This window comes from Pithys albifrons, chromosome 4, assembly GCF_047495875.1.
Source record: "Pithys albifrons albifrons isolate INPA30051 chromosome 4, PitAlb_v1, whole genome shotgun sequence".
Classification (NCBI taxonomy): domain Eukaryota; kingdom Metazoa; phylum Chordata; class Aves; order Passeriformes; family Thamnophilidae; genus Pithys; species Pithys albifrons.
Genome location: NC_092461.1, coordinates 11,698,400 through 11,722,667, shown reverse-complemented (window position 1 = coordinate 11,722,667; position 24,268 = coordinate 11,698,400). Strand labels below are relative to the sequence as shown.

At 38.6% G+C, this 24,268-nt stretch overlaps 1 protein-coding gene across 3 annotated transcripts in view; it reads right to left on the bottom strand.

The window, feature by feature from the left end:
• COL15A1 (collagen type XV alpha 1 chain) overlaps window positions 1–24,268 on the bottom strand; it is a 124,983-nt gene that overhangs the window by 65,454 nt on the left and 35,261 nt on the right. For 2 of the 3 annotated variants that reach the window (XM_071553446.1, XM_071553449.1), the window contains exons 3-9: window positions 21,867–22,414; window positions 18,920–18,994; window positions 18,428–18,520; window positions 11,983–12,139; window positions 10,665–10,783; window positions 6,316–6,444; window positions 3,099–3,161 (exon numbers count right to left, since the gene is read on the bottom strand). In XM_071553446.1, the coding sequence (XP_071409547.1) occupies window positions 3,099–3,161; window positions 6,316–6,444; window positions 10,665–10,783; window positions 11,983–12,139; window positions 18,428–18,520; window positions 18,920–18,994; window positions 21,867–22,414 (1,184 nt within the window). The remainder of the gene's footprint in view (window positions 1–3,098; window positions 3,162–6,315; window positions 6,445–10,664; window positions 10,784–11,982; window positions 12,140–18,427; window positions 18,521–18,919; window positions 18,995–21,866; window positions 22,415–24,268) is intronic. The other variant, XM_071553447.1, reaches the window with a different exon arrangement.

Here is a 24,268-nt window from a genome sequence, read left to right as displayed (position 1 = left end):
TCCTATAGTGATACTTCAGTCATGTACACAAAGAATGCATTTAATTCATTTGGGCTATTTTTACTCTCTGCCAGTGTGTTCATTTGTATATGCAGTTCATTAATTAACACATCCTATACTTTCCCCCAATGATTATTACATTAGCTCCTGTCAGTGTTTGGTGATTGTTTTAATACAATTTCTTTCACTTTTTGTGTACTGCAAGGAAGACAAAAAAACCCCCATCTCTCACATTTGGATCCCAGTCATTGTTTTGGAAGTCTAACTCAATCCATTCCCTCCATAAGGAGTATCTCATGGCTGTATCTCTGCATGAGAACATGGACCATAATAGAAAAGTGACAGCCAGCTTCCCGTTCTCCACTCTTATGTAATATCCCATTCATTCCCAGACTTCCATTTTCAATGAGAAGAACCAGAAACAGGCAGGCAGTCCCCCAGATTTATATATTGTTATACTGAAAAAATGCTGACTCTCTTTGGAGAGCATAACTGGTTTGAATTTTTGTCTGTGTGCAGAGTTTGACTCTTCAAGCTTTGCTCACTCAATGAACACAGGCAGTCCTAGGAATCACACTGATTGGGATAAATAAATGAATTTTCTGAACAACTAATAACTTTAAAAAATTATTCACATGTGTAAAAGAGGATCAGAGCAGTGTCTTCTTCTTTTGCCTGCTTTCTACTGCAGGAATTGACTCTGTTTAAAGTATTGCCAAGAAAAAGCTCTACGTACAAAGCTATCAGTTTTCCTTAGTGCACACATTTGCTAACTTATGTCCACAATGTCTCTTTGAAGTGTCCCTTGAAAATATTAGTACAATTTTTGAAACAAAAAAGCTAAGCTTAAGATGTCTTTACTGAAATAGCCATAAAAGTAAACAGAAATAGACTAACAGAGTTTTTTCCTTCCCAATACAGCTTTAGCTCTCTCTCTCTTAGCTGCTTCTCCTGCTGCTGATGTTGAAAATCAATAAACTAAGGCTGGAGACCCTTCTTTGGCCCTGAGGTCAGGTAGAACAGACTACCTGGGCTCACAGTACTTCGGTACTTGGCTTTGGGCCTCCTTTTAGCCCTGAATGTTCAAAGCTAATATCTGGAGTATGGGGGGTTGTATGCATTTTTCATGAAATAACATGAGAGCTACACTGCAATCCATCAGCATGAGTATTTGAAAGTAAAAAGACTACTGGCTGGCACGGGGGGAGCACAGAGCCAATCTAGGCACAGTCCCATCATGCAGCACACTGGGGACAGTTTCCAATCAGAGCTACCTCTGAGGCACTATTTGCTATGGGCCAAAACATTGACAGGGACCATGCTTGAAAGTCTAAACCATCAGCAAATCAGTCGGTTCCTGGGCCTGTTCCTGCAGCGCAGTTGTAGCACTTGTTGCTGAAGGTCAGAATGGTCACCTAACAGCAGTTACAACTGTAACAGCTGCAAAATAAAGATGCATTTGCTAATTTTCACTTAGCTTATAAATAGAAGAAATGTAAACAACAATAATCTTGACATCTTTCCCATTTGCTTTGTTTTCATTAAAAGCAGCCTGACTGGTTTTAGTTTCCTAACATTAATTATTTATGTCAGTACCAAGGACCCTGGAAATGACTCTGGTCACAAGAAGGATCAAAGCAGATTTGCAGGAAACTTAAGAAGCTAATTGCTAAATGATATTTAGGATATTATTGCTTCTACAATGTGATTGGCAAACACTGTAGGGAAAATTGCCCCTTTGCTAGAGGGGCTGTAGTAACTCCACAGCACAGAAGAACAAAAGGAGGCTCTTTGCAAGTGTCCGTAGAGAGGGAAGGCACCACCTACATTGGTGCTGTGTCAGGAAAGAGGAGTGTAGAAAATTCGCCAAATGGGGAGAATAATAACAGAGAATAACAGACTACAGACACCTGTGTAGGTCTGGACTAAATCCAGAGGTTCTACCCCTGCTCAAAGACTTCAGCAAAAGTCATGGAAAGGCTGACAAGTGTGTGGACATGTTGTGAAATATTGACCAAAGTTCCAGACACAAAGTGTCTGGGAACAGTGCTGGCTCAAAAGAAAGCATGAATCCCTGCCACCAATGGGTTCGATGGGACTCTGCAAGATGGTACCTTTCTTCTCAGAAACTGCAGTACCTCACGCCATTGAGCCCAGGAGGAGGTACGGTAGTGCATATCCACTGTTCCTGTGCTGGCTCTCCAAAAGCAGAGCAGCCACTGCTTCACCCTGCCCTGCAGCCCACTCATGCAAGGGAATAGTGAGCTGACAGGCTCCCGAGTCCACCTGCTTTCTGGGGCAAAACCAGTCTGCCTCTCACACCATAGAGAGAAATGCTGTTCTCTGGATACAGCGTTGCCCCAACACACATTGTTCATTACTCAAGACCTTGTTTTAATTCATTTATTGCAGAATTGAACCATGATATGCCTTTGAGTATACCAAGATATATGTGTGATTAACTACCAATGTTACATATTGAATTGCTATCATTAGCAAAACCTAGAAACTGTATATTACTATTCTCAGTGCCGTTTGTGTGACTTATCTTAGAAGCACTGAGCTGGTTGGTAAGTGCTGTAGAAAATCCACCTCTGTTGGAAAGTGACTGTATTGTTTTGGTAAACAGATGAAAGTGATTACTAATTTGGCACTTGGAGTTACTGTCTCTATGCCAATTTTGAGTGCAACAGGTACTTTAATTATAGATTAATCCATTGTATGTCATTTCATCTCAGAAAAGATACAAGTTGTTACTTCAGGTGGTTTAGCTCTTCTTTCAATTATGTTCATTTCCTAAGGGTAATTTGATTACACTGACCTGGTTAAACCACTTAGCCAGTGGAGTAAGTTACCCAGAGCAGTAATATATAACAAATGACTTTTCTTTATTAAGTGTTCAGTAGAGCTGCCCTAGCTGTCCTCTGAAAGCCCAGTTTTTTCTCTTGCTGAAATTTATTGATATCGTTGAAAAATATTTTTGATTCTGTTATGGTGACCTCCATGCATGCATGGATGTTTGAATTCTTCCTGTGATTCTGTACTTTTGTTTATCTCTCAGAGTGTACCTGACTGTTTTTCATTAACAGGATACATACCTTTTCACCTTTTGGGCCTGCGTTTCCTTTTAGCCCTGGCAACTGCTGAAGTCCATTTTTATCCTAAAAGGAAATAATTTTTTAGTTAGGCATTATCTTTTATGCATGTTAAGCAGGTTGTACACTTCCAGCAGAGGCTGGATGTAAGGGTGATAGATTCTAACTCTTGGTTCTGCAGTAGAAGGAGATATGGCACTTGGACCTCTACGCAGTTGGCTGTGCCCAAGATGTGCCTCTCACCACATCTACTCTTCCCACAACAAAGCAGCAGAGGAGCCTGTTTGGGGGACACAGATGAAAGCACTTGGCAGGCTGCATTTGGATTTGACAGGGTGTCAACCAGGCCAGCATAGCACTGATGACAAATGTTTTGAAAACTGTAATGTTTCGCTAGAACAAATAGTGACAGCTGCCTGAGAAGCCCTCTTCAAATTTTCCATCACAGTCATTTACTTATCTGAGAGTTAAGAAAATTATGGTTTATTGCAAAGTTGTTGGATATGCCCACAGCAGGTAAATTCTGGGACAGAATTCTGTCTCTTGTCTAACAACTTTTAAACTACGAGGAAATGGACACTTGAAAGAAATTTATTTTCAAGTTCATACAGAAGTGATAGGCAACAGAGACTAGTGAGATATATGTGTAACACACTTCTGCAAACTGTTCCTCTCAGTGCACCAAATCATACCATTAACTTTAGCCTGTTCCCACCATCTACTAATGCACTTTTTGTCTCGATCCACCTGAATCTGTACAGTTTCTAGCAAGTAGGATGCTTCCTGAGGACAGGCATCTGAGAAGGAATGTGTGGTACTTGGTAGCATTTCACCCCATTTTCCATTCTAAACTTCACCGGTCAATTGAATCACAAATAACCCTTCTATACATCTTCATAATACCTACATATAATATGCGTATGCTGTTCCTAACAGAGACTTGTTCATTGCCTAGAAAGAACTCCCACGAGTTTTAAAGCCAGTGCTATTATAAAATGGGGCTATTAATGAATTCAGTTAGGACACTGAAGAATAGATTCAGAAGGCAAATAAATAATATTTTCCCTGATGGCACTTTGGGAATCTGGGCAGCTGTGGTTATGGACTCTACTGGCCAACTTTTAGAGCTGTCCTAATTTTAAGGATGCATTAAGTCATTAAGGAGAAAAATGTATCTGTGAGACTGAGAAGAGGAGCTTTTTCCTATGATGAGTTTTCATGTGAAATAAATGATAACAAATTTATAGAAAAGTGTCAAGCACATGACCAATACAAGCCTAGTGTATACTAATTTTATTGCTGAGTGAAGCCCCACCAATCCAATAGATGCACATGGACAAAAGAGTAAATATAAAAAATACAAGAAAATGTTTAAATTCACAAGATATACGAAAATGTCTGTGATAGGATTGTTTCTCAAGGGCAAAACAGTTGCTTTGAAGCATTTCAATTATATTTGAAGAATTTTCTCTGACATATTTGTTTCATAGAATTTTCTTTGAAAACATTCTGCTTGAAAGTAGTCAGGCTTCTGTTAATACAGCAAATATAAACTTCTCATTCAAAACCACTCTAATGACATATGACCTGAGTTTTGGCTAAATATTTGCAAACCCAGCTATATTTCTTTGTACATACCAATGTATGAAGGCAGCATTTAGGCAAGAGCTCAGTAATGCATCCCATGAGTGACTACTGAATTATTTTTTTAGTGTCAAAAACCACACCAATTTTATTTGAGGTTCAGTTGCAGGGGGCAGGAAGAGGCAGGAAGCTGCCAGCAGTGATACATGGCAGTATTCAAAAAGAGGAGCAAGCATGGGAATGGTTACAGACTCTGGGTGGGAAGGTCTTAGAGAGGAGAAGGTCACACAAAGTGGCAGTAACAGATAAATGAGGAATGAAACAAAGAAAGCAGTCAGAAAAACATCAGTAGAGGACAGATATGCAACAGCAGCTGAGACATGCATGGAATATGACAGCTATGGATTTGCTGGTGTGCATTGCTGGGCAACACTTCACCACAGAGGATGCATATGCAGCTCATGGTGAACTGACCCACGGGTGGGAGTTATCTGGGAAAGGAGGAAGGAACAACACAGCAAAAGGATGCAAATGTGACAAAAAATAGTAAAATAGAGGAATGTAGAGAAAGGAAAGCAGGAATGGTGAAGTAGAAGGTGCTGTCAAATTACTGCACAAGAGCTATGGGATGAGAGGCACATCTGGGAAGTTAATCTTAGCTGAGGTTAGGAATAGGCTACATGGAAGCATGTGTCTACAGAGAGTCAGTGTAGCACTTAATTTTGTCCTAGAAGGGATCTGAGTATGTTCCTTTTTTGAAATTCTCCTCTGCAATAAAAGCCAGTCTCACCAGAGCTGAACTTCTGGCGCAGCTGCTAACGCCATACCATGCTTATTACTTTCTTTGCAACTGAGAAAGCATATATTTCCCTTAGAAACCTGGATCTTGCTGTCTTGGCAACCTGAGGAACTCAACTACAGCACCAGAACTGTCTTCTAAAGAGAAGAGACAAAGAAAGCACTTTGCTGCTTAAGCCTCAATGTAGTAGCAGAGCCTCAAAAAATGTGGATTTTTTTAGTTAACTAAAATATGTATAAAAGAGTACTTATGGTTAACCCATTTTTAACAGGAATGCCCTAAAATAAATAATCTTTGTTAGAAGGGTACATAAACCACTGTTACATAGAAGCAACAAAAGAGAAAAACGATTGTCACGCAGTAACAAAATAACAAACCAGAACAGTAACAAACACCTTTGTTTAACCATTTGCATCTTGTGTTGACAGTTCAGAAGGACTTGAAGTGTGAAACATGTGGGATATACAGAAGCCACCGGAGGAGGCTTGTGAGTTCTGCAGCTTTGTACATGTTCAAGCCTGACAGCTGGGAGGGTGCTGCAGTACTGCAAAGGGTGCCCAAAGAACTGGTGGAATTACTGCTCTAACAACGTCCCTATGTCGGCATACCAGTTGTTTACCTTGTGCTTTCTGATGATTGTCACTCGTCAGGGGATTGTGTAGCCACTGGCATGTGCAAGGCAGATGTGATGCTCTGGAGGTTGTGGATAGGCTTGTAGAAGTGCAGCTGATGCCAGTGTGTAAGGCTGTGCAGTTTCAGCCCTCCCTGCATGTGTGATGGGTGACTATTACCCCTTCTAAAATACATACACTCCTTCAATAGGTAGAAAATACTCACAGGCTGAGCAAGTTGTTCAAGTTTCTCTGAAGGTCCAGGAGGTCCTTGATCTCTTTTTTGTACGTCTTCTGCTCCTGACCCTCCTGGAGATCCTGTGGACCCATCCTCTGCTTCCTGACCTTTCTGGCCCTGAGTAATTAAAATATGAAATACAAAAAATGTGTTGCATTATTTTTCTCTCTTTCTTCCCCCCTTCTCTTCTCTCTCTCTTAGAATCCTTGCTTTGTTCAATGCAGTCACAACCCTGATAGGCACCACGCAAACAGTGTATTCCATTCAGCAAAGCCAATCCATATTTGATCTTATTCAAGCATGTACAAATAAGTTGCTCGCTGAGCTCACCTAGATCCAAATGATTATGATCTAATTTTACACATGCATAAATCTACACAGTCTAAACCCATAATGTAGGTTTGAAAAAGACCATTTTCACAGTCTCAGTCTGTGTGGGAGAAAATTGTGAGAGTTAAAATAGGCATGTTTAGGAATGCTTTAGCCAACTCCCACAAGATCCACACAACTAACAAAAGAGGGTTACATGTCCAGTTTGGTTTAAAAATGACAGAAGATGAAATAAGGAAACTGATAACAAAGAGTGAAAATAAACAACAAGCAAGACCAAAATATTGCTAATCATTAAGATTTGGTTAAAATAGAGAATAATAAGAAGAATAATTTAAATATTCCAGGAATAAAATTAAACCTTTCAGGAATGGAACTTGGACACTAATACATATTTAAATTAAAATCCAGTGTACAGGATGGAACATTTAAGTCATTACTGTATTTTTAAATAAGCAGTAGGATTTATTCACATTTTATAGCACCAATGAAATATTTTGAGTTCCATTAGCAGCTAATGAAACTGGGAGGGATGTAATACAGTAACTTTCCAAACACTTTATAATTAGCAGGATGACAGCTTTCAGCAAGAGAGCTGTTAGCTGATTTTCTAAAGATCTTTCTGTGTGTTTTTCACAAGAAAAGATCTCAAAGACCAGCTTTTTTTTTTTTTTTTTTTTTTTTTTTTTTTTTTTTTTTAGTCTGGTCTTGTGGGAGAATTTTCTCCCATTTGATAAAGTGATATAAGAGAATCTATTTAGTTAAGCTGTGGGTAAGATCATAACCTGAAGGAGATAACAGGATTGTTGACAAATTGTTAGAGCACTGAAGGAGCTAGTGGATGTCATGGCAGGATGCCCCTCAATTATCTCCCAAAGGTGTTAGGAGTCTTGGGAGATCCTTGTTGACTGGAAGATAGTCACTATTATTCCAGTCTACAAAAAGGGTATTAGGAAAGATGCAGGGAACTACAGATCTGTTAGTCTAACCTCAGTTACTGGAAAAATGAAGATTATCCTGGGTACTATTGAAAAGCATTTAAAGAGTACTGCAATCATCAGGGACACTCAGCACAGGTTCACAAAGGCAAAGTCCTGCTTTATTAATTCGATACCTTTCTGTGATGAGGTCACCCACATCATGGATAAAGGGACAGAGGTGGATGTAATTTTTCTGGATTTTAGAAGGCTTTTGATACTGTCCTTCACAGCATCCTTAGGGACAAGTCGTCCAGCTGTGGGATGAGCAGGTTCATGGTGCACTGGCTGAAGGGCAGAGCTCAGAGGTTGCAGTGAAGGGTGCACATCTGCCTGGTGATCACTCACTAATGGCATTCCTCAGGGATCAACTTTAGGATCAGTACTGTTCCACATGTTTATCAGTGATCTGGATGCAGGAGTAGAATGCACCATTTCTAAGTTTGCTGATGATACCAGACTGGGAGGTGCTGCTGACTCTGCTGAGGGGCAAGAGGTTTTTCAGAGGGATCTGGGTGGATTGGAGCATTGGAAGAAGGAGTAACACTGGACAAAAGTGAAAATTGGGAGAGGACTGGCAGTAACAACATTTTTATTATTATTTTCTAAAATGTTGTTCATTAGCACAATATATAATAATCTTGGTTATCTATGTAGTGAAAAGGATGTCGAAATTGAAATAAGGCCAGGAAAAAACTTGGAAAGATGAGCAAGCAGCAAAACTACTTGTCACAATAGATTTAACCTGTATGTGTCACACTTCTTAAATCAAGACTGGATTTTTATTTAAGAAAAAATATCCCAAAACTGGAAAAAAAAAATAGAATGCAGGCATGAAAATGTTAGAGGAATGATACTTGGAAGTTCTCCAGCAAATATAAAACTTCTTGTATGTCAGGTCCAATGGATCATCTTTAACCTACTGCTTTGCTGTTTGTTATAATGTATCACAGTAAACACATAAACACAAGAAGACCCTGTAAGAAGCAACCTTAAACACTTGAGTAAATGATACATAATGTGGAAATTTTATTCTAAATTTCTGCCATCCATGATGCTGTATGTTTTCTGGCAAAGTGAAGCTGTCATACCTCACTACAGTTTCAAGAAATACAAAGAATGGACTTCTGTCACAGGAGTCACAAAGACTAAAGGAAGGAAAGGTCATTATTTATTTTCTGCTTAGAAAAATCTGTGGTGGCTGTTGGATTATGAATGTTAATTAATGAAAAATGTACTACCAGCTGATTATTTTGAAATATGCCAACAAGTAGTGCAAGTACTCGAGTAGCTGGAGCCCTCCACCTCACAGGCTTCCACATGAGTAACATGTATAATGCTAATTGAAGAATCACACAAAATTCAGGTTACACATTACCTTCTTATGTAATCCTAATTTGAAGACTCACACAAAATTCAGGTTAACACTTTACCTTACAAGTGAAATAGGTATGTTCTATCAGAGTACAGTATCTCACCAGAGAGGGGGACTTTGCTACCTGTGGCATAGACACTTCCCTTGGGGTTTCCAGTGCCTGCAGTCATGTAGGCTGGTGTACTCTTCATGTAGGAGTTAAAAGGGCTGCCATTTTTCCTGACTCTGGGTGAACATCAAACTAGAGACAGGCTGCAGCCTTGCATTTTTTCTTAATTTCCTTGTCCAAGAGCCAGGCCTGCAGGAGTCTACCCAAAGGGAGGATCTACTTTTATAAGGGATTTGACAAAGAGTTATTTAAAAATATGACTATCCAAAATGCTTTGAATGCTATTTACAGTTATTCCTGGTCCTGGCAGAATTGAATTGCCAATTAAATTACAGCCCATCTTTGTCAGAGTTTCTCCTGCTTAGTAGTGTACAACTCACAAACATGCTCTCTAGAATTTTTTCCATCAGGAAGGATCTTGAAAGGAATTCCAGCTTGGCATCTTTCACCTGTCAGGCATCTCTGACAGGTGAAAGACGTCCAGATATCACCTTTTCTAGAGTACTGAAAACTGTGCTGGCAGCCTAGAGGGAAGCTCAACATGGCTGTAAACAGCATTTGTTCATGGATCTGCTCTGACACAGACATGAATATGTACATATATAAGGACCCCAAGCAACTTCACTGACTTGCCTCAGCTTTGATCTGGTATAAGGCCATCTATGGGTCTAAAGTTTGCTCAGTCCTAACAATGTATTTGTCAAACCATTATTTTATTTTGAATGCTAGGAAAGCTGCTTCTTACTTGTTTAATGGATTTTTCTTCCCAGAAGGCAGCAGTCAGCATACAGTATTTTCTTAAAGAAATAACTGGGAGCTGCAGATAGTTCTCAGTGCAATCCATGCAGCAATTGCCTTGTCAAGACATGCAATAGAGGACCAGACTTTTGGATGGTAATTCAAGTAAAATTGGGCTTATAAAAGAATAATTTGCATAAACTAAAAGTTTTCATATTAGCAACTAAGGAAAGCCAGTGAGACACATTTTAGGCATGAATTGCCCCAGAGTTTAGTGGCTTAGTGTCAGTCTTCTGTTTCAATAACCTGATAATGAAGAACTGTGATAATGCAGGATTTCTTGGCACTTGATGAGCACTCAAGAGGTATAATTATAAATCTGTTTATCTGTCCTGTTTCAGAGAAGGAAGTAGGACTTTCCCCTACAAGGCAGTTACTGTGAACAAGATCAAGATGTTTGCTTTTAGGGCATAAAAATTGTGGACTTTTACGATGAGGATTTAGTTGGTTATTTTCTTTGTTTCTTACTTTCTTAGGTGCAAAATGAAAAAAATCCAGGAGTGAAAGAACAAATTCATTTTGTTAGTCAAAAATCTCAAGCCCATTTCAATGATTAGAGAACCAGACTTCTGTGTAGTGTGTTTTTTCAGTCTGATATCATGAGAAGACATTCAAGAATTTAAAAAGTAGCTTTTATTTTGTCATGCTGCTAAGATGGCATAGATAGAGGCACCAACTCAGAGAAACACCTGTAATTCATCAGTTTTCCTGTGCTCGGGATGAAAAGATAAGACATTTGATTACAGACCTCCTCTCTGCTTACTCCTGGCAAAACACCAGCACCAGAGCCATCTTCTTCTCTTAAGATTTTCTGTGTGACAGTGGTAGACTCGTTGTTGTCTTGTCCAGTTTCTGTGGTAGCTGAATCTAAACAAAATAATAAATTATTATTGAAAGAGCAAAAGAAAACCTGTCCAGAGGTATATATCAGAGACAGATGCTGCAAGTTGCATGAAAAAAGAAATTATTTAGATTATGACCAAAATACAATCCAAATATTCATATTAGTCATTTTATACCTCTGAAAAATTTTAAAGGAAAGAAAATAAGAGAAAAGTGAGAGTAAAATTGGAAAAAAAAATTAAAAATCTGTTTTAAGGACAAAGAGTGTATTGCATCAGAACTTTTGCCTCAAGCCCTAGTCTAATAGTTACCTATTTGTCAGCTGTATAACACAAAAAATAAGAGGTATGTACAACAGGTACTATCTGAAGTATGTGTGAAACTTAAATAGGAACATTGTCCTTGGCCTTATTAATATAATCATCTATTTTTTTCTTTCTGGAGTTGTCTTACTAGTTGAGAACCAGATTCCTCAGTGCATTATGCCTCACTCTCATTGCTTTGCATCCCAAACACTGGTGCACTGGGCAGATTCACATCCTTTACAGGGAAGAGAAGAAGGATGTAATTATTTATTTAGTGGTGGTATTCAGTTATAGGTCAAAAGTTGTGCTTTACTATAACTGGTCATCAAATAAATACCTTAAATACCTTTGAAGGTGCCACAGAGCTTTAGAGCCAGTAGGACTGTTTGCAGATCCGTGTCTCAAGAGATGTCACACTTCTTACTGACCTGAGCAGAATTAAGAGGATTTTTCTCCTTTCATTGCCTTTTAATACTTGCCCTTTACTGGAGTGTTGTAGAGTGTCACAACAGCAGCTGCTCAGGCCAGTTCCTTAGTCCATTTTTTTCTTTTTATAATTTCAAAGGATAAACCATAATTCTGTGACTGAAATTTTCACACTATAGAAAGGTAAATCTATTCTCTGCATTCTTAACTACACTGAAACTGAGATTTGCCCTTATGTGGAGGGAAAAGTAAGAAATGTATTGAACAGTGGCTGTAGTTGCTACCACTTACCTTTGCTGCTATTAACAAATTGCAGTCAAACAGACTGCAGTTTCACAGACCAAATGTTTGATGTGCCAATTCTTTTCTAGCATACAGGATGTCTAAACCCCTAGGATTTTTCTTTCCTGGCAGCACCCAAAATATGACAGTGGATTTTCATACATAGGGAAATGACAGACTCAGAATGAGAGAACTAGAGACCCCACCCACCAAATAAAACCCCAAAACCCGAGGCAGTGCCTTGTTCTTTAAATTTAGCTGCTTCAGAGGTTTCTTCTGATCTCTGATTTCCGGAGAAATCATTTTCTTCCAAATAAGACAATATAGTTGGGGGGGCTTCCACTGGCTCAGCCAACATATCTTCAGGCTAAAAAAAAAAATCCCAAAGAGCTGTTTAGAGTAAAGGCTTATCACATATTTTAAAGCAAAATCACTAGATTACCTTCCTCAAAGTACAGTAATTAAAACTGTCACATCTATGAAACAAAATAGAAAACCAGATCTTTCTCACTGTCTGTCATTACAGTTATGGTCCCCCTAGAAATATTAACTGTCATTCAATCATGAAAACTAAAATACATTGATGACCAATATATGTACCCTCTTTCATCAGCAAGTTTTTAATTTATTTCACAGTCTATCTCTTTTTTTCTCTCTACAGTACTCCTCTAGTTTCTGCCTATCAGCAGACGTCACACCAATTTGGTCAAACCTCTTGAGAAAGGCTGGTGTAATACCTGTGAATTCCACTCCTCCAAAGCAAGAGATGTACACTTGACAAACTCACAGAGGGGAAGAAAACACAAGAAATGTACACTTCTCACTGCAGGTCTGAGCCCCAAGGGTTGGCTGGTGCCCCCCATTCTCCAGGCTGGCTGTGGGTGGGCAATGGGTGGCCACTTTGACTTGCAGAAACCAGGTTAGTATGTGCCAAATGGCATATTAGGCCTTGCTGTAATTGTTCCTGAGATGTCAGCAAAAGGAATAGAGGTAGCATGATTGGCAGGATTTTTATTCTAGTGGGTTTTTATCCTTTGTAACTGAGGAAAAGTTTTAAGATACTTCTTATTATTGAGAAATGTTGAAAATAGGCTTTGGGGCTCCATTTGAAGGGGAAATTAAATCTTTTTCACAGTGGGCGGGATCTGACCCCCATTATAGCTAACAAAAGTACTTTAATTTGAGTTATTTACTACACTTGAGAAAGAAACATACGTGTTTCCTTTGCTTTTATTTGTCTTATAATTATACATCTTGTTCTTGACATTCTATTTCATCTCATTCAAATTCATCTCATTCAGGTTCAATTAATCTACAGTGGCCAATAAACTTTTTATGCACCTTGTTTACCTGAATCATACTAAATATACGTTGTTAAGTTAGTCATGTATTACAGGGGTTTATATTTTGAAATCTTTGGTAAGACTGGATCTTTGCCACTTAGGAAATGAGAACCAGCTTTCCCCTTTACATGCAAAGACTTGGCCCTGCTGATGCAGACTAACCAACACTTCAGATGAACACTAGAAAATAATTCACACAATTTAACATGTGCCCATTGCACAATATATAAAGCATTCCTGATGTTTATTTCTGACCATTAAGACAAATAAAAGAACTGAAGAACAAAGACTTGAATTTTAGAAATAGTTGTAAAGAAAAATAGTTGTAAAGAAAAGCTATAAAACAGCCTCCCCCCCGCCTATACTGTCAATAAGTATTCAAAATGTAACTCTTTGCACTAGAAAGCAATGGGAAAAATAGAGATATTTACTTAAAAATAAAAGAAAATCAACCCAAACCTCACACTACACTCATAAGAATGCAAATGTGATAGATCATAGTGATTGCCTGCTGATAGAACTGTAAGAATTAGGATGATGAAAAAAGTACATTTGTAACTGAGTGAAGCAATTGGGAGAAAAATGGACACAATCTCTTGGAATAATCCCAGTCAGGTTAGACATGCAGACATACCTGTGGAACAAAGAAGTATCTTATAACCATGCACAAAAGCCATGAGTGAACATCAGGCAGTGAAGTTGAAAAGATGTGTCCACTAAAAGAATGGTAGGGTGAATACCCTCTACTTGTCTATATATACTCCCTTGTGCACAAAGGAAATGGATTAGGGGGTACCAGGTGGGCATTTTAGTATCTCCTCCTGTTCCACAGAAAATAAAGCATCATGCCACTGCAGGGAGGCTGCCCACAACAGTCCTCCTTACGGGCCTGTGTCAGTACATTGATGTGTACATACAGAGCAGTATTTATGTATGTATGGCTGTTGAGCAGTCAGTGAAGCTCTGAGGAGCACTAGGTCCCTCTGCTTTCCCATCTGCAGTGCCTAAGGAACAGAGGATATGCCGGAGTGCACAGCCTGTTAGAATGCAGCTCCTGTGGGTGACCGAGCTCAGAACTACGTAAAACCAGAGCAACAAAAAAGCTATTCCTGCCTCTGTGTGTGAAACCAGATTCAGCATATTCTCCTGTTGTCCTGTCCATCTCAAAAACTTCCCCCAGAACAGAACACTTTTTTGGAAACTCACAGATATTGTTTTCCCTGGATTTTCTGTCCTTTGGTGATTCTCTCTGTGGACCTACACCATCTCCCTATAGCTGAGGCTTCTTTTTTGACAGTTTTTGGCATCCATACATACACCCTAATTCAGCTAATTCAGACACTGGGTTTTCCTCAATGGCAATATTCTGAACTAATTCCCAAACAAGGAATGGATAATTCCTACTGCACAGTATTGAACTGCTTAGCAGAAAAATACAAATTAGAATATGCACCATCAATGTTGCTACATGTCTTTATTCAGAGATTGCATTTTTAAGTATGATCTTTGGCCTGTTTCATTCCAGTTCAGCATAGCAATTTGCTTCAAAGTACTGATGTGGAGCATTTGTTCAGTTATTTTTCAGAGGACAAGAAAAATACAAACTTTCTCACTGATTGTTGGTCTGTCATTTGTTTCTCTGTCTCTTACTTAATCTAAAAGATAAACCTGTTAAAACTCCATGGACAGTCACTCTGCGAGGCATACAAATCCCATGACTCATCTGCTTTTTAGTGTTTCTAATGTGATAATACCTATAAACATTTTGTTGAAGAGGACTACATAAAGACGTGCTGGTATAGCCTTTGGAATTCCCCAGGCATATTAGAAAAAATCCAGGGAAATACTTTCAAGTGAATTTCTTGCACTTAGAAGAGAATAGTCATTTACTGACCTTTAAGCCTTAGTTGGCTCACAAACCTATGTATCATCATCCATTCTGAGACTGGCTCACACTATGAGTTACTGTAGCACTTACTGGGACTGCACACAGACATAATGAAGATTATTTCTACACAGTCCAAGAAATGGACAATTTGCCACCAAAAAAGTGTCTGAAGAACCAAAAAGAGCTATGGAAGTATCTTTCTTTCTTGTTGTCAAAGGGCTATAATCTGCCGTATACATATATACATATATATATATTTGCCTTATTAACATTGTGGAGTAACATTTCAGAGAAAATTATTTCTGTACTTAAAGCATCATTCAGTTTCACAGATGGTCTTAAAAACTTTTCAACAAGAAAATTAAAATAACGTCAAAACATAATTTGGGGAGAGATTAAAATAAAGAAAGTGGAAGTATTAAACATGAATGCAAAAAGTTTTGCAATAATATAATCTCTGATGAGCAACTGTATCTTCAAGAGGTGCATCAGGAAAAGGTGTGCTTTGTCTCTTCATTCATGACAACCATGACTTCATCATTAGCAAGTAACAAATTATATTTTGTAGTACTTTTTCTGTAACATTTTTCCTTCTGGGCATTAATTCTAGATTAATTACAAAATTTAACTGTAGGCAACTTCTAGGTCTTCTGAAGAAGGCGTGGCATTGCTGTATTGCTTTGACTCTGTCAGATTTTGAAATAACATTTTGGCACCCAAGGCTGATCTCACATGATTGGAAAACCAAAGGAAAATGTCACATTTCTACACCTTGGGAGTGGTATATAGTGATGAACAATTGCTATTACACTTTTACATCCCCAGTTATGTCAATCATAGCTCTGTCACTAATTTTTAGCAATATAAGAAAAATACTTGCTCATTAAAATAAAAAAATTCTACTTTTTGTACTGTGCAACAGCAAATAATATGCTGAGAAACAACATTCTTGAGTGCTGATTTTGGCTGGGATAGAGTTAATTTTCTTCACAGTAGCTGGTATGGGGCTGTGTTTTGGCTGTGTGCTGAAAACAGTGTTGGTAGCACAGGGATGTTTGTGTTATTGCTCAGCAGAACTTACACAGCACCAAGGTCTTTTCTGCCTCTCACCCCACCCTCCCACCGAGCAGGCTGGGGGTGCATGAGGAGCTGGGAGGGGACACAGCTGGGACAGCTGACCCCAAATCACCACAGGGATATCCCAGACCATACGGCATCATGCTCAGCGTGTAAAGCTGGGGGAAGAAGGAGAAAGGGGGAATATTTGGAGTGATGGCATTTGTCTTCTCAAGTCATCACTCTGCACGATGGAGCACTGCTGTCCTGGGGATGGCTGAACAATGCCTGCCAATGGGAAGCAGTGAATTAATCTTGTGTTTGGCTTTGCGCGTGTGTGTGGCTTTTCCTTTACCTAATAAAGCATCTTTATCTCCATCCTGAGTTTTTTTGACTTTTCTAGTTCTCTCCCCATCCTGCTGGTGGGGCAGTGAGCAAGTGGCTGTGAAGTGTGTAGTGGCCAGCTGGGATTAAACCACATCTTTCAGAAGGATAAATAAAAGCCAAAAATCCTACTCTTGCTGTGTGTAATTTTGAACAGTGCAGTAATTACAAATATTAATAAACAGAAACTTAAAATAATGGCTAAAAGAATTTTTTTTCTGGATAGACAATCTAGACATCTTTCCTGAATTAGCTGCAGTTGCATCTAAATGAGAAAAAATCAAAGCAGAATAACATTTCATGGATTACATTCTGTGGTGTGATGTGAAATGGAGAGGAGTGATCAAGCACCAGGTGATTTGCTGCCATTCAGGAGAACCCTAGCTGGATGCAGCAGTTCAGCAAAGTAAAACGCAAGTCCTGCACTCTGTGAGGAATTACCCCATCAGCAGCACTGGCTGGGGGCATCTGCCTGCCTTTTGGCATATTAGAGGAAGATAAGACAGCAAGGCCTGCCTAAAGAAGAGAAGGCTCAGAACAGTCTTATCAATGTGTACAAAATCCTGATATGAGGGAGTAAGGAAGACAGAGCCAGATCCTTCTCAGTGGTACCCAGTGAAGGGAAAAGAGACAATGGACATGAGTCAAAATATAAGAAATTCTGGTTCTATGACAGAAAAAAACCCCATTGAAACAGAGAGACATGGAGTCTCCATCCTTGAGAAAATCCAAAACCCACTGGCACTGAACAAGCTGCTCACAAGTCTCCTGCTGTACCTGGCTCTGCTTTGAGAAGGGAGTTAGACAGGATGTCCTTCTCAAAACTCAGCTAGTCTTTGGAAAGAACAAGGCAAGCCAAAATGAGTTTAATGAGCTATATGTGAAATGCATAAATATTAATAACATTTAAAAATTACTCTCTTTGCATGCACATCAGAAGCAGGAGGCCAGAGCAATACTCAATAGTTACAAAAAGAGCAATCAGAGAATTTTGAGCCCATGGCAGAAAAAAAATGAGGTTTTCTTTTATTCATGTTGACCTTGGAAGAGTTAAAATTCTGGCAAAAAATATTTTTGGGAAACTCAGTGGAGGATACTTCTAAAACTGACATTTTTGTATGAAAAGAGTAGGAAATATACTGACTTAAGTGAATGACAGGGCATCACAACCAAACAGTATTCACCCACAGATTCTGAAGGATTCAACAATGAAAGAGCTGAAGTATGTGCCACATCAGAGAAATGTGAGCATGGTTTCTGTAAATTAATTTCTCACAAACCTACTGGTTTTCTCTAAAGGAATCAATGAGAACTTGAATGAAAAAAAAAGGATATAAGCAGAATGGAAAGCTTCACTGTGAGGAATGGACTGGAACATTTAAGCCTGGCACAAAAATGGAGAGGGAACACAAAGTGATAGGAATCTCTAAAGTCACAAATGTTATGGTAAGGAACAACTGTTTATCATCCAGTGGATTAACCACCTGATGAGAGTTACAGTTGGCATGTTCAGAAGGGCAAAAGTAAAAGATGTATGTCCTTCATAAATCATGGAATTAAATGTGCTAAGGAATTCTACAGCATGGCAAAATTAACAGGGAATAAAAAAACACCAAACAACAAAGCAAGAAATTCAAAGATGAAAAACTCAGCTGAGATCCACACCAAACTCATATGCCCTTGACTCAAGCATTTCCTGAGATAAAAATTGATGCAGAGTAAAAGAGTATTCCCGCTAAGTGTCATACTTTTGTTCCTAATCTGTTAAATGTTCCCAAAGCCCTGGGTGCTGATTTTTGTCAAATATACCAGATTTTTGATCTGGCACAGTGCAGTCATTCTTATGGATGTGGGTGCATGTTGTTCTCATAGGAGCTTTTGGAAGTTGTCAAATATGAAAAACTAGTGATCAAATCCAGACCTCATCATCTAAAAGAGTAATATTAAACCAGAAACTTCAAGCAAATAAATCAAATACATTTACCCTCATGGGAAGACGGGAAGGTGCAAGGACTCCTTGAGCCTCAGAAACTTCATGTTCTTGAATGCTGCCATTGCCACTGCTGTCCCCTGAAGCCTGTGCAAAACCCAATCATGAGAGCAAGTTCATAAAGGTCAGGGGAAAAAGCATGATCTCTAAGCAATTGGTGGCTTCCTTGCAGAAAAAAAACCCCTTTATTCAGTTGGTGAAGCCTCAGTGTCATTAGGATGTTAACTTATTTCAGTTCTTATAGCATTTCATGAAAATGACCCTTCAGAAAAATAAAAGCCATAGTTCATTTTCTGAAAGCTGTTTTAAACGAAATAAAACTAGTAAGTCTGTTTTGAGGGCTATATAAAAAAAAAATTCCCACAGAGAGATAGCTTTAAGTATGATGCAATGTTTCCAAGAAGAAATGCTATGTTTAGTCTTATTAAATATGTCAAATGGAAACTACTTTGAAATCTCTGAGAAAGCATTCACAAGAATACTTACATAAGGATCATCATCTTCACAATGATCTTCAGTAGCCCTTGGGTCAGATTTGATTGTCAGATGTTGAATTGAGCCCTACATGGAACATCAAAAACAGTTCAAGGAAATAATACCTTAAGTAGCAAATGTGAAGGGGGTGGGGGTTGAGACGTGTGAATTAAACAAAGCAACAAAATACCCCAAACTGAATTCTGATTTGCTTGAAAACTATCTGAAGCCTAAAATTATAGTCTAATAATTATAATAATATAAATTTAAAGTTGTAAATGCATTTTCCTTTTGCAAAATATAGAAAAATTAGAATCTGACAGAATACGATGGCTGTCATGTCCCAGTGACACTACACCTGCCACACTGCATTGTTAGTGTCCCAAGTGAAGGATCTAGTCCTGGATTATGTCCCAGAGTCTCTAAAGCACTTCTGCTTTTTCTAGTTAAGAAGTCCAGCTCCTAATCTGGCATGTGAAAACCTCCAATAATGGAGACAAAGGATGAGAAGGGAATACCAATAAGTGATGAAGTTGTTCAGAGAGAAACCAGCTCAAAACTTTTCAGAGAGGAAACAAAAGAGAGGGATTTTCTGTTAACAAAGGTTTCTTTTTTCATAGTTACACACTGTACTTCTCAGATGTACTGAAGGAGCAGTAACAATTTGATTTTAAACTTTTAACTACTGTTTCTTGGATTACAAAGACTCAAAGTGTTCTAAGAAACACATGAGGGACATTTCCTGTTGTGAGATCTCTTATTATGTTTCTCACTTAGGGCAGAAAGAACTGTATTTAAATCAAGAACAATTTTATCTAACACATATGACCTAGAATATTCTATAAAGGAGTAAGGTCTATGATTCTATCTTTAGCAATCCTCTAAAGACAATGAAACTCATGAAGTTGGTGCCTCCTGAGTTTGCTGGCAATCTGAGGCAACAGCTCAGCCATCTCGACCATCCTGTTTCTCTCAAAACTTAATGGACAACTCAGATAGTTAATGGTGTCAGATTAACTGCACAGTTCACTGAGAAATCATAATGAAAGGAGGCACAACCACACAGGTAAGCACTGATGCTTTTTTCCACAGTCAGTTGAATCACCTTTGGACAATACATTTTTCTCCTCTGCTTCTAATCTGTGGCCCTGGATGGTGAAGGAAGCAAAATGAAGAGCTCTAATGTTTCCCAAGTGTTGTTGCTAGCCAATTATTCCCACTAGGAAAGTCACTGACCAGCCTGCCATGGTAGGGATTATAGATATGAGATATTGTATTCCCTCTCTGCATCTTGTGCCTGCTGCTGCCTTCCCTGGAAGAGCTGGTTTGCAGCACCTGGCATCATCATTGATTCAGTTATATTTGGTTGTTGTCTTGTTTCTATTTTTCTTTACAAGCATCAGGGCTAGATTTTCCTTTGGTTTCAATAAATCTGATGATAATTATATCCTTTTGTGTCTGACAGCCAGTCCTTAGACACAAGAATTTCCATTAGCCAGAGCAAACCAGCAACTGACATCTATTCATTTGCATGATCTGCTCTCATTTGTTTCTGTTTTGGGCAATTGATGTAAACAGTTCTTGGCATGGAAAGAGTGTTTGAAGAGGGATCAGCCATTTAATTCTTCTACCCAAAAGCAATTGTGACATATGATGCATGAAGAAATAAAGCCACAGGACCTACAGTATAGGTCACAATTAGTAGTAATGAAGCAATCAGAATATTGGCTGAAATTTATGTACTCAATATCACATATAGAACAGCCTGTTTTAGTGGAAATGCATCACAGTGTAATCCACCACACATTCCTGTCACCATATTTACAGATTTAGTGGTGATAATCTCAGTAACTGATCATCATGTGTTTTCCAGGTGAGGCATTAAAGCAGTCTCATTTTCTTGAATGTTCCTCAATCCTACTTGCTAATCAGACATCACAATAGTCCAGTCACTCTACCTGTCTAGGAAAGGTAGTACCAGCAGGCAATTTTCCTAAGTACCCCTTGCCACCACATCTTTGCTGATAATCAATATAGTCCTGTAATTCTAGGTGTTTGGACTAGTCAGATAAATGATAAAAGTATGTTATCCTTGCTGTTTGTCAGGTGGAGCTCACAACCTGCCAGTACTCCTAAACTTTGGTAAGAATACCTGTATTCTCTAAAGAAAAGGATCCACTCAGTTTTGTGCTGCTGCTTTAGTAATTTAGGGGAAGTGACAATCATATCACACAACACTGTACAAATTTTGAAGTGCTGGGGGAGTACAAACACAAGACAGAAAAAGTGTGACATTTCCCTTTCTGCTTGACAATGATCCATTTCACATGTAATGACTGCATTCACATTTCCATTTTCAAGCTCTATGGCTGAGAATTCCAGTCAGGATGCAGCAAGAAGGGTGCTTGCACTCAGGCTAAGGTGGCTTGGGAGCCTTTTTGCAGTGGTTTTAGTCCATTTTATTTCTTTAAAGCACCTGATAACCATCAAATAACATATAAATTGTAGAAATATGGCTTTATCTTCCAAATATGTTTGTTTGATGGTATAATTCTCTTTCTGATGTTGAATATGAGTACCTTACCAGTAAGTTTAAAATATTGAGTTTATAGTAAGGTATTTTATTCTCAGAAATTAAAAACATGGATGCTCTGAAATCTGGCCTTCTTAGAAAGGCCATAAAAATTTATGTGATGTATTTACTCTGAAGTTTCTAATACTCAAACTGAGCATTGAGATTAATATCTGAACTACTAATAAACTTCTGAGGTTCTCAGAGCATTTGCATTTTATACTAAAGTTTATGTATCTGCACTGCCCAAAGCCTAGCCAGGTATGAAAAATACAAGTATATGATTTGTAACCTCATTTGGGATATAATCATTGTAAGCAGACTTTCTTGGGTAGACAATACATGTATCAAACACTGATGCATGTGAATTTATCAGACAGCACTTACTGTGAACTTTTCCAGTCCTGTGGCTCCTGCATTACCAACAAATATCCCAGAGCCAGATTCAAATACCAGGGTCCGAGCTGACCTTTGAAACTGAAGTCTCTGATATTCTTCACAGTCCATGAACAAAGCAACATCATTTCCCTGAACAGTCACTGTAAACTTATTCCACCTGTTAGTCATCACTGGCACTTTGAAGGAAGCAGCTTCTCGGGAGATATGGGATCCAGGCTCCGTGTAGTACATAATTATTCTCTGTGTGCTGTCATCAACGGATGCAATTCTCAGCCCCAGGTAAATTGTTTTCTGGAAGGCATCTGTTATTGCAAAGAGCACTCCTCCACGATCACTGTTGGGTTTCACTGTAACTGCAATAGCAAAATCTCTATAGAAAGGTGACGGTATTATAGCACTTGTCAGGCGGCCAATGTTGGAATCCGGACCAAAGCTGTAGGCCGGGAACCCTCCATAGCCCGTAACAAAGTAGACAGAAGGAGGAAGAGGAACTCCTATTAACTCTGTGAGGTCAAGGTGTCCTTTGGAGCCCCGTTCTGCAAAGTGCATGAGAAAAAACATGTTATTTGTTCTTGAGGTGCACAGCTCATTTAATTTCAGTTCCTTAAGAAAGGCTTGAAAACTGAAGTGTAGTGTTATAATACCAGTAACATACTTCTAATACTTCAGGCCACAGTTCAGGAAGTGCCTAAACACATCTAGCTATGTACACATGTCACTCTTTGTCCCTTGACTGACTGAGGTTACTCCTACGCTAAAGAAAGGCACATGTAAACATTTAGTGAAATTGAATGGCAACAAATATTTCCTCCAACATATATTTACTTTCCCTGTCCATAAATTGCAGAAAATGCTGACTGTTCTTACATAGTGGATTCAGTGGAAAATGAGCAACCTTTTGCTTTTCAAATAAACCAAAATCCTTTATCCTCACAAACTAAGACAATAGTAGGTCTCTACAAACAGCATGACACAGTTTCACAGAACAGGATAACATTTATAGTGGATTTGCTTCAGCCCTTCCTTCCACAACAGATGTTAGATCTTATGTATGCTCTATTCTCATATTTGTCTCCTCAGTTGCGCTACGCACATAACAAATACTATTCAGCAATCAAAATTCATTTTTTAGTTGCTGAATAGTATTTGTTATGTTTTGAAATGAGAGTATTTATGCTTGGCAAACACAGAGAATTATGTATATCTGCCAAAAACACTCAGAGAGACAACTCCTGCCTGACAATGAAGAAGCAATGACAACAGATAAGTATCTGCACCCAACTCCAGCTAGAACCTTGGGAAGGCAGAGTCTAGGAACATGCCAGAAACAAAACTTCTACCAATTTTCTCCTTCTAAGAACTTAAAGCACGCAAAAAGCCGCCACCAAACCAAAACATTTTCAATCATAATGAGCAATTCAGGTCTGAATCTATACAGAGCCCCTCTTGCAGTTTTTAAACTTACTCAGTTACCTGTAATTGCAATGGCTATATGGGTCAAAATAATTCAAATGGAATAGTAATGGAAAAGGTCTGACAGTCCATCTGAATATTGCAAATAAAATTAACTGAAAAACTTTGCTTAATACATCTGATAAAAACCAGGCAAATTAACAGACTCTCAGTCTTTGCTTTGAAAACTGGAGAACTGGTTCTGATGAAGAGCTAGAGAGAGTTCCTTCAGCTACAATATTCATTGTTTCCTATGCAGAACCAGTCTGGACTAGGTGCTGCAAAGTGTTTTTCCTTGTACTTGTGGCTTTACAAAGAAATCATACAGTTGAAATAAATCTTGCTTTATCATCTTGTCTATACTTTATAATCATAGAATTATAGAATCATAAAGATTGGAAAAGACCTCCAAGATCATCTAGTCTGAATGTTAACCCATCATCACTGTGTTCACCACCAAACCATATCCCCAGCTGCCACATCCACATACCTTTTGAATACTTCCAGGGGAATCTAATAAACTGAAAAAGCCCGATGTTCTTCATAGAGAAACAATTTCCCTTAAATATTTTTTGAAAATATAGAAGCTATATTTAGCAATTTTCTCTGTACCTAGAAACCAATTCCCTTAGCCACTTTTAAGTGCTTTTCCAGATAGATTTTTTTTCTCCTTCCTAATAGTTGGAAAAGTGGGCCTACTTTTTTTCTGGCCAAACAGAACTAACAATTTTTTGATTTCGAATCTAATACTGAACCATGTTTTCTATTCATACATACATACACATAAAGGAGTGTCAACTACAAATAAAATCCATAAGCCACGACACAAGAGTAAAAAGGTAAAGAAAATACTAAGCTTGAAGGAGCATATAGGAACTGTGTACAGATACCAAACCTACACCCAAAGAGCCACAGTAAAGTGACCAAGATGGACACCA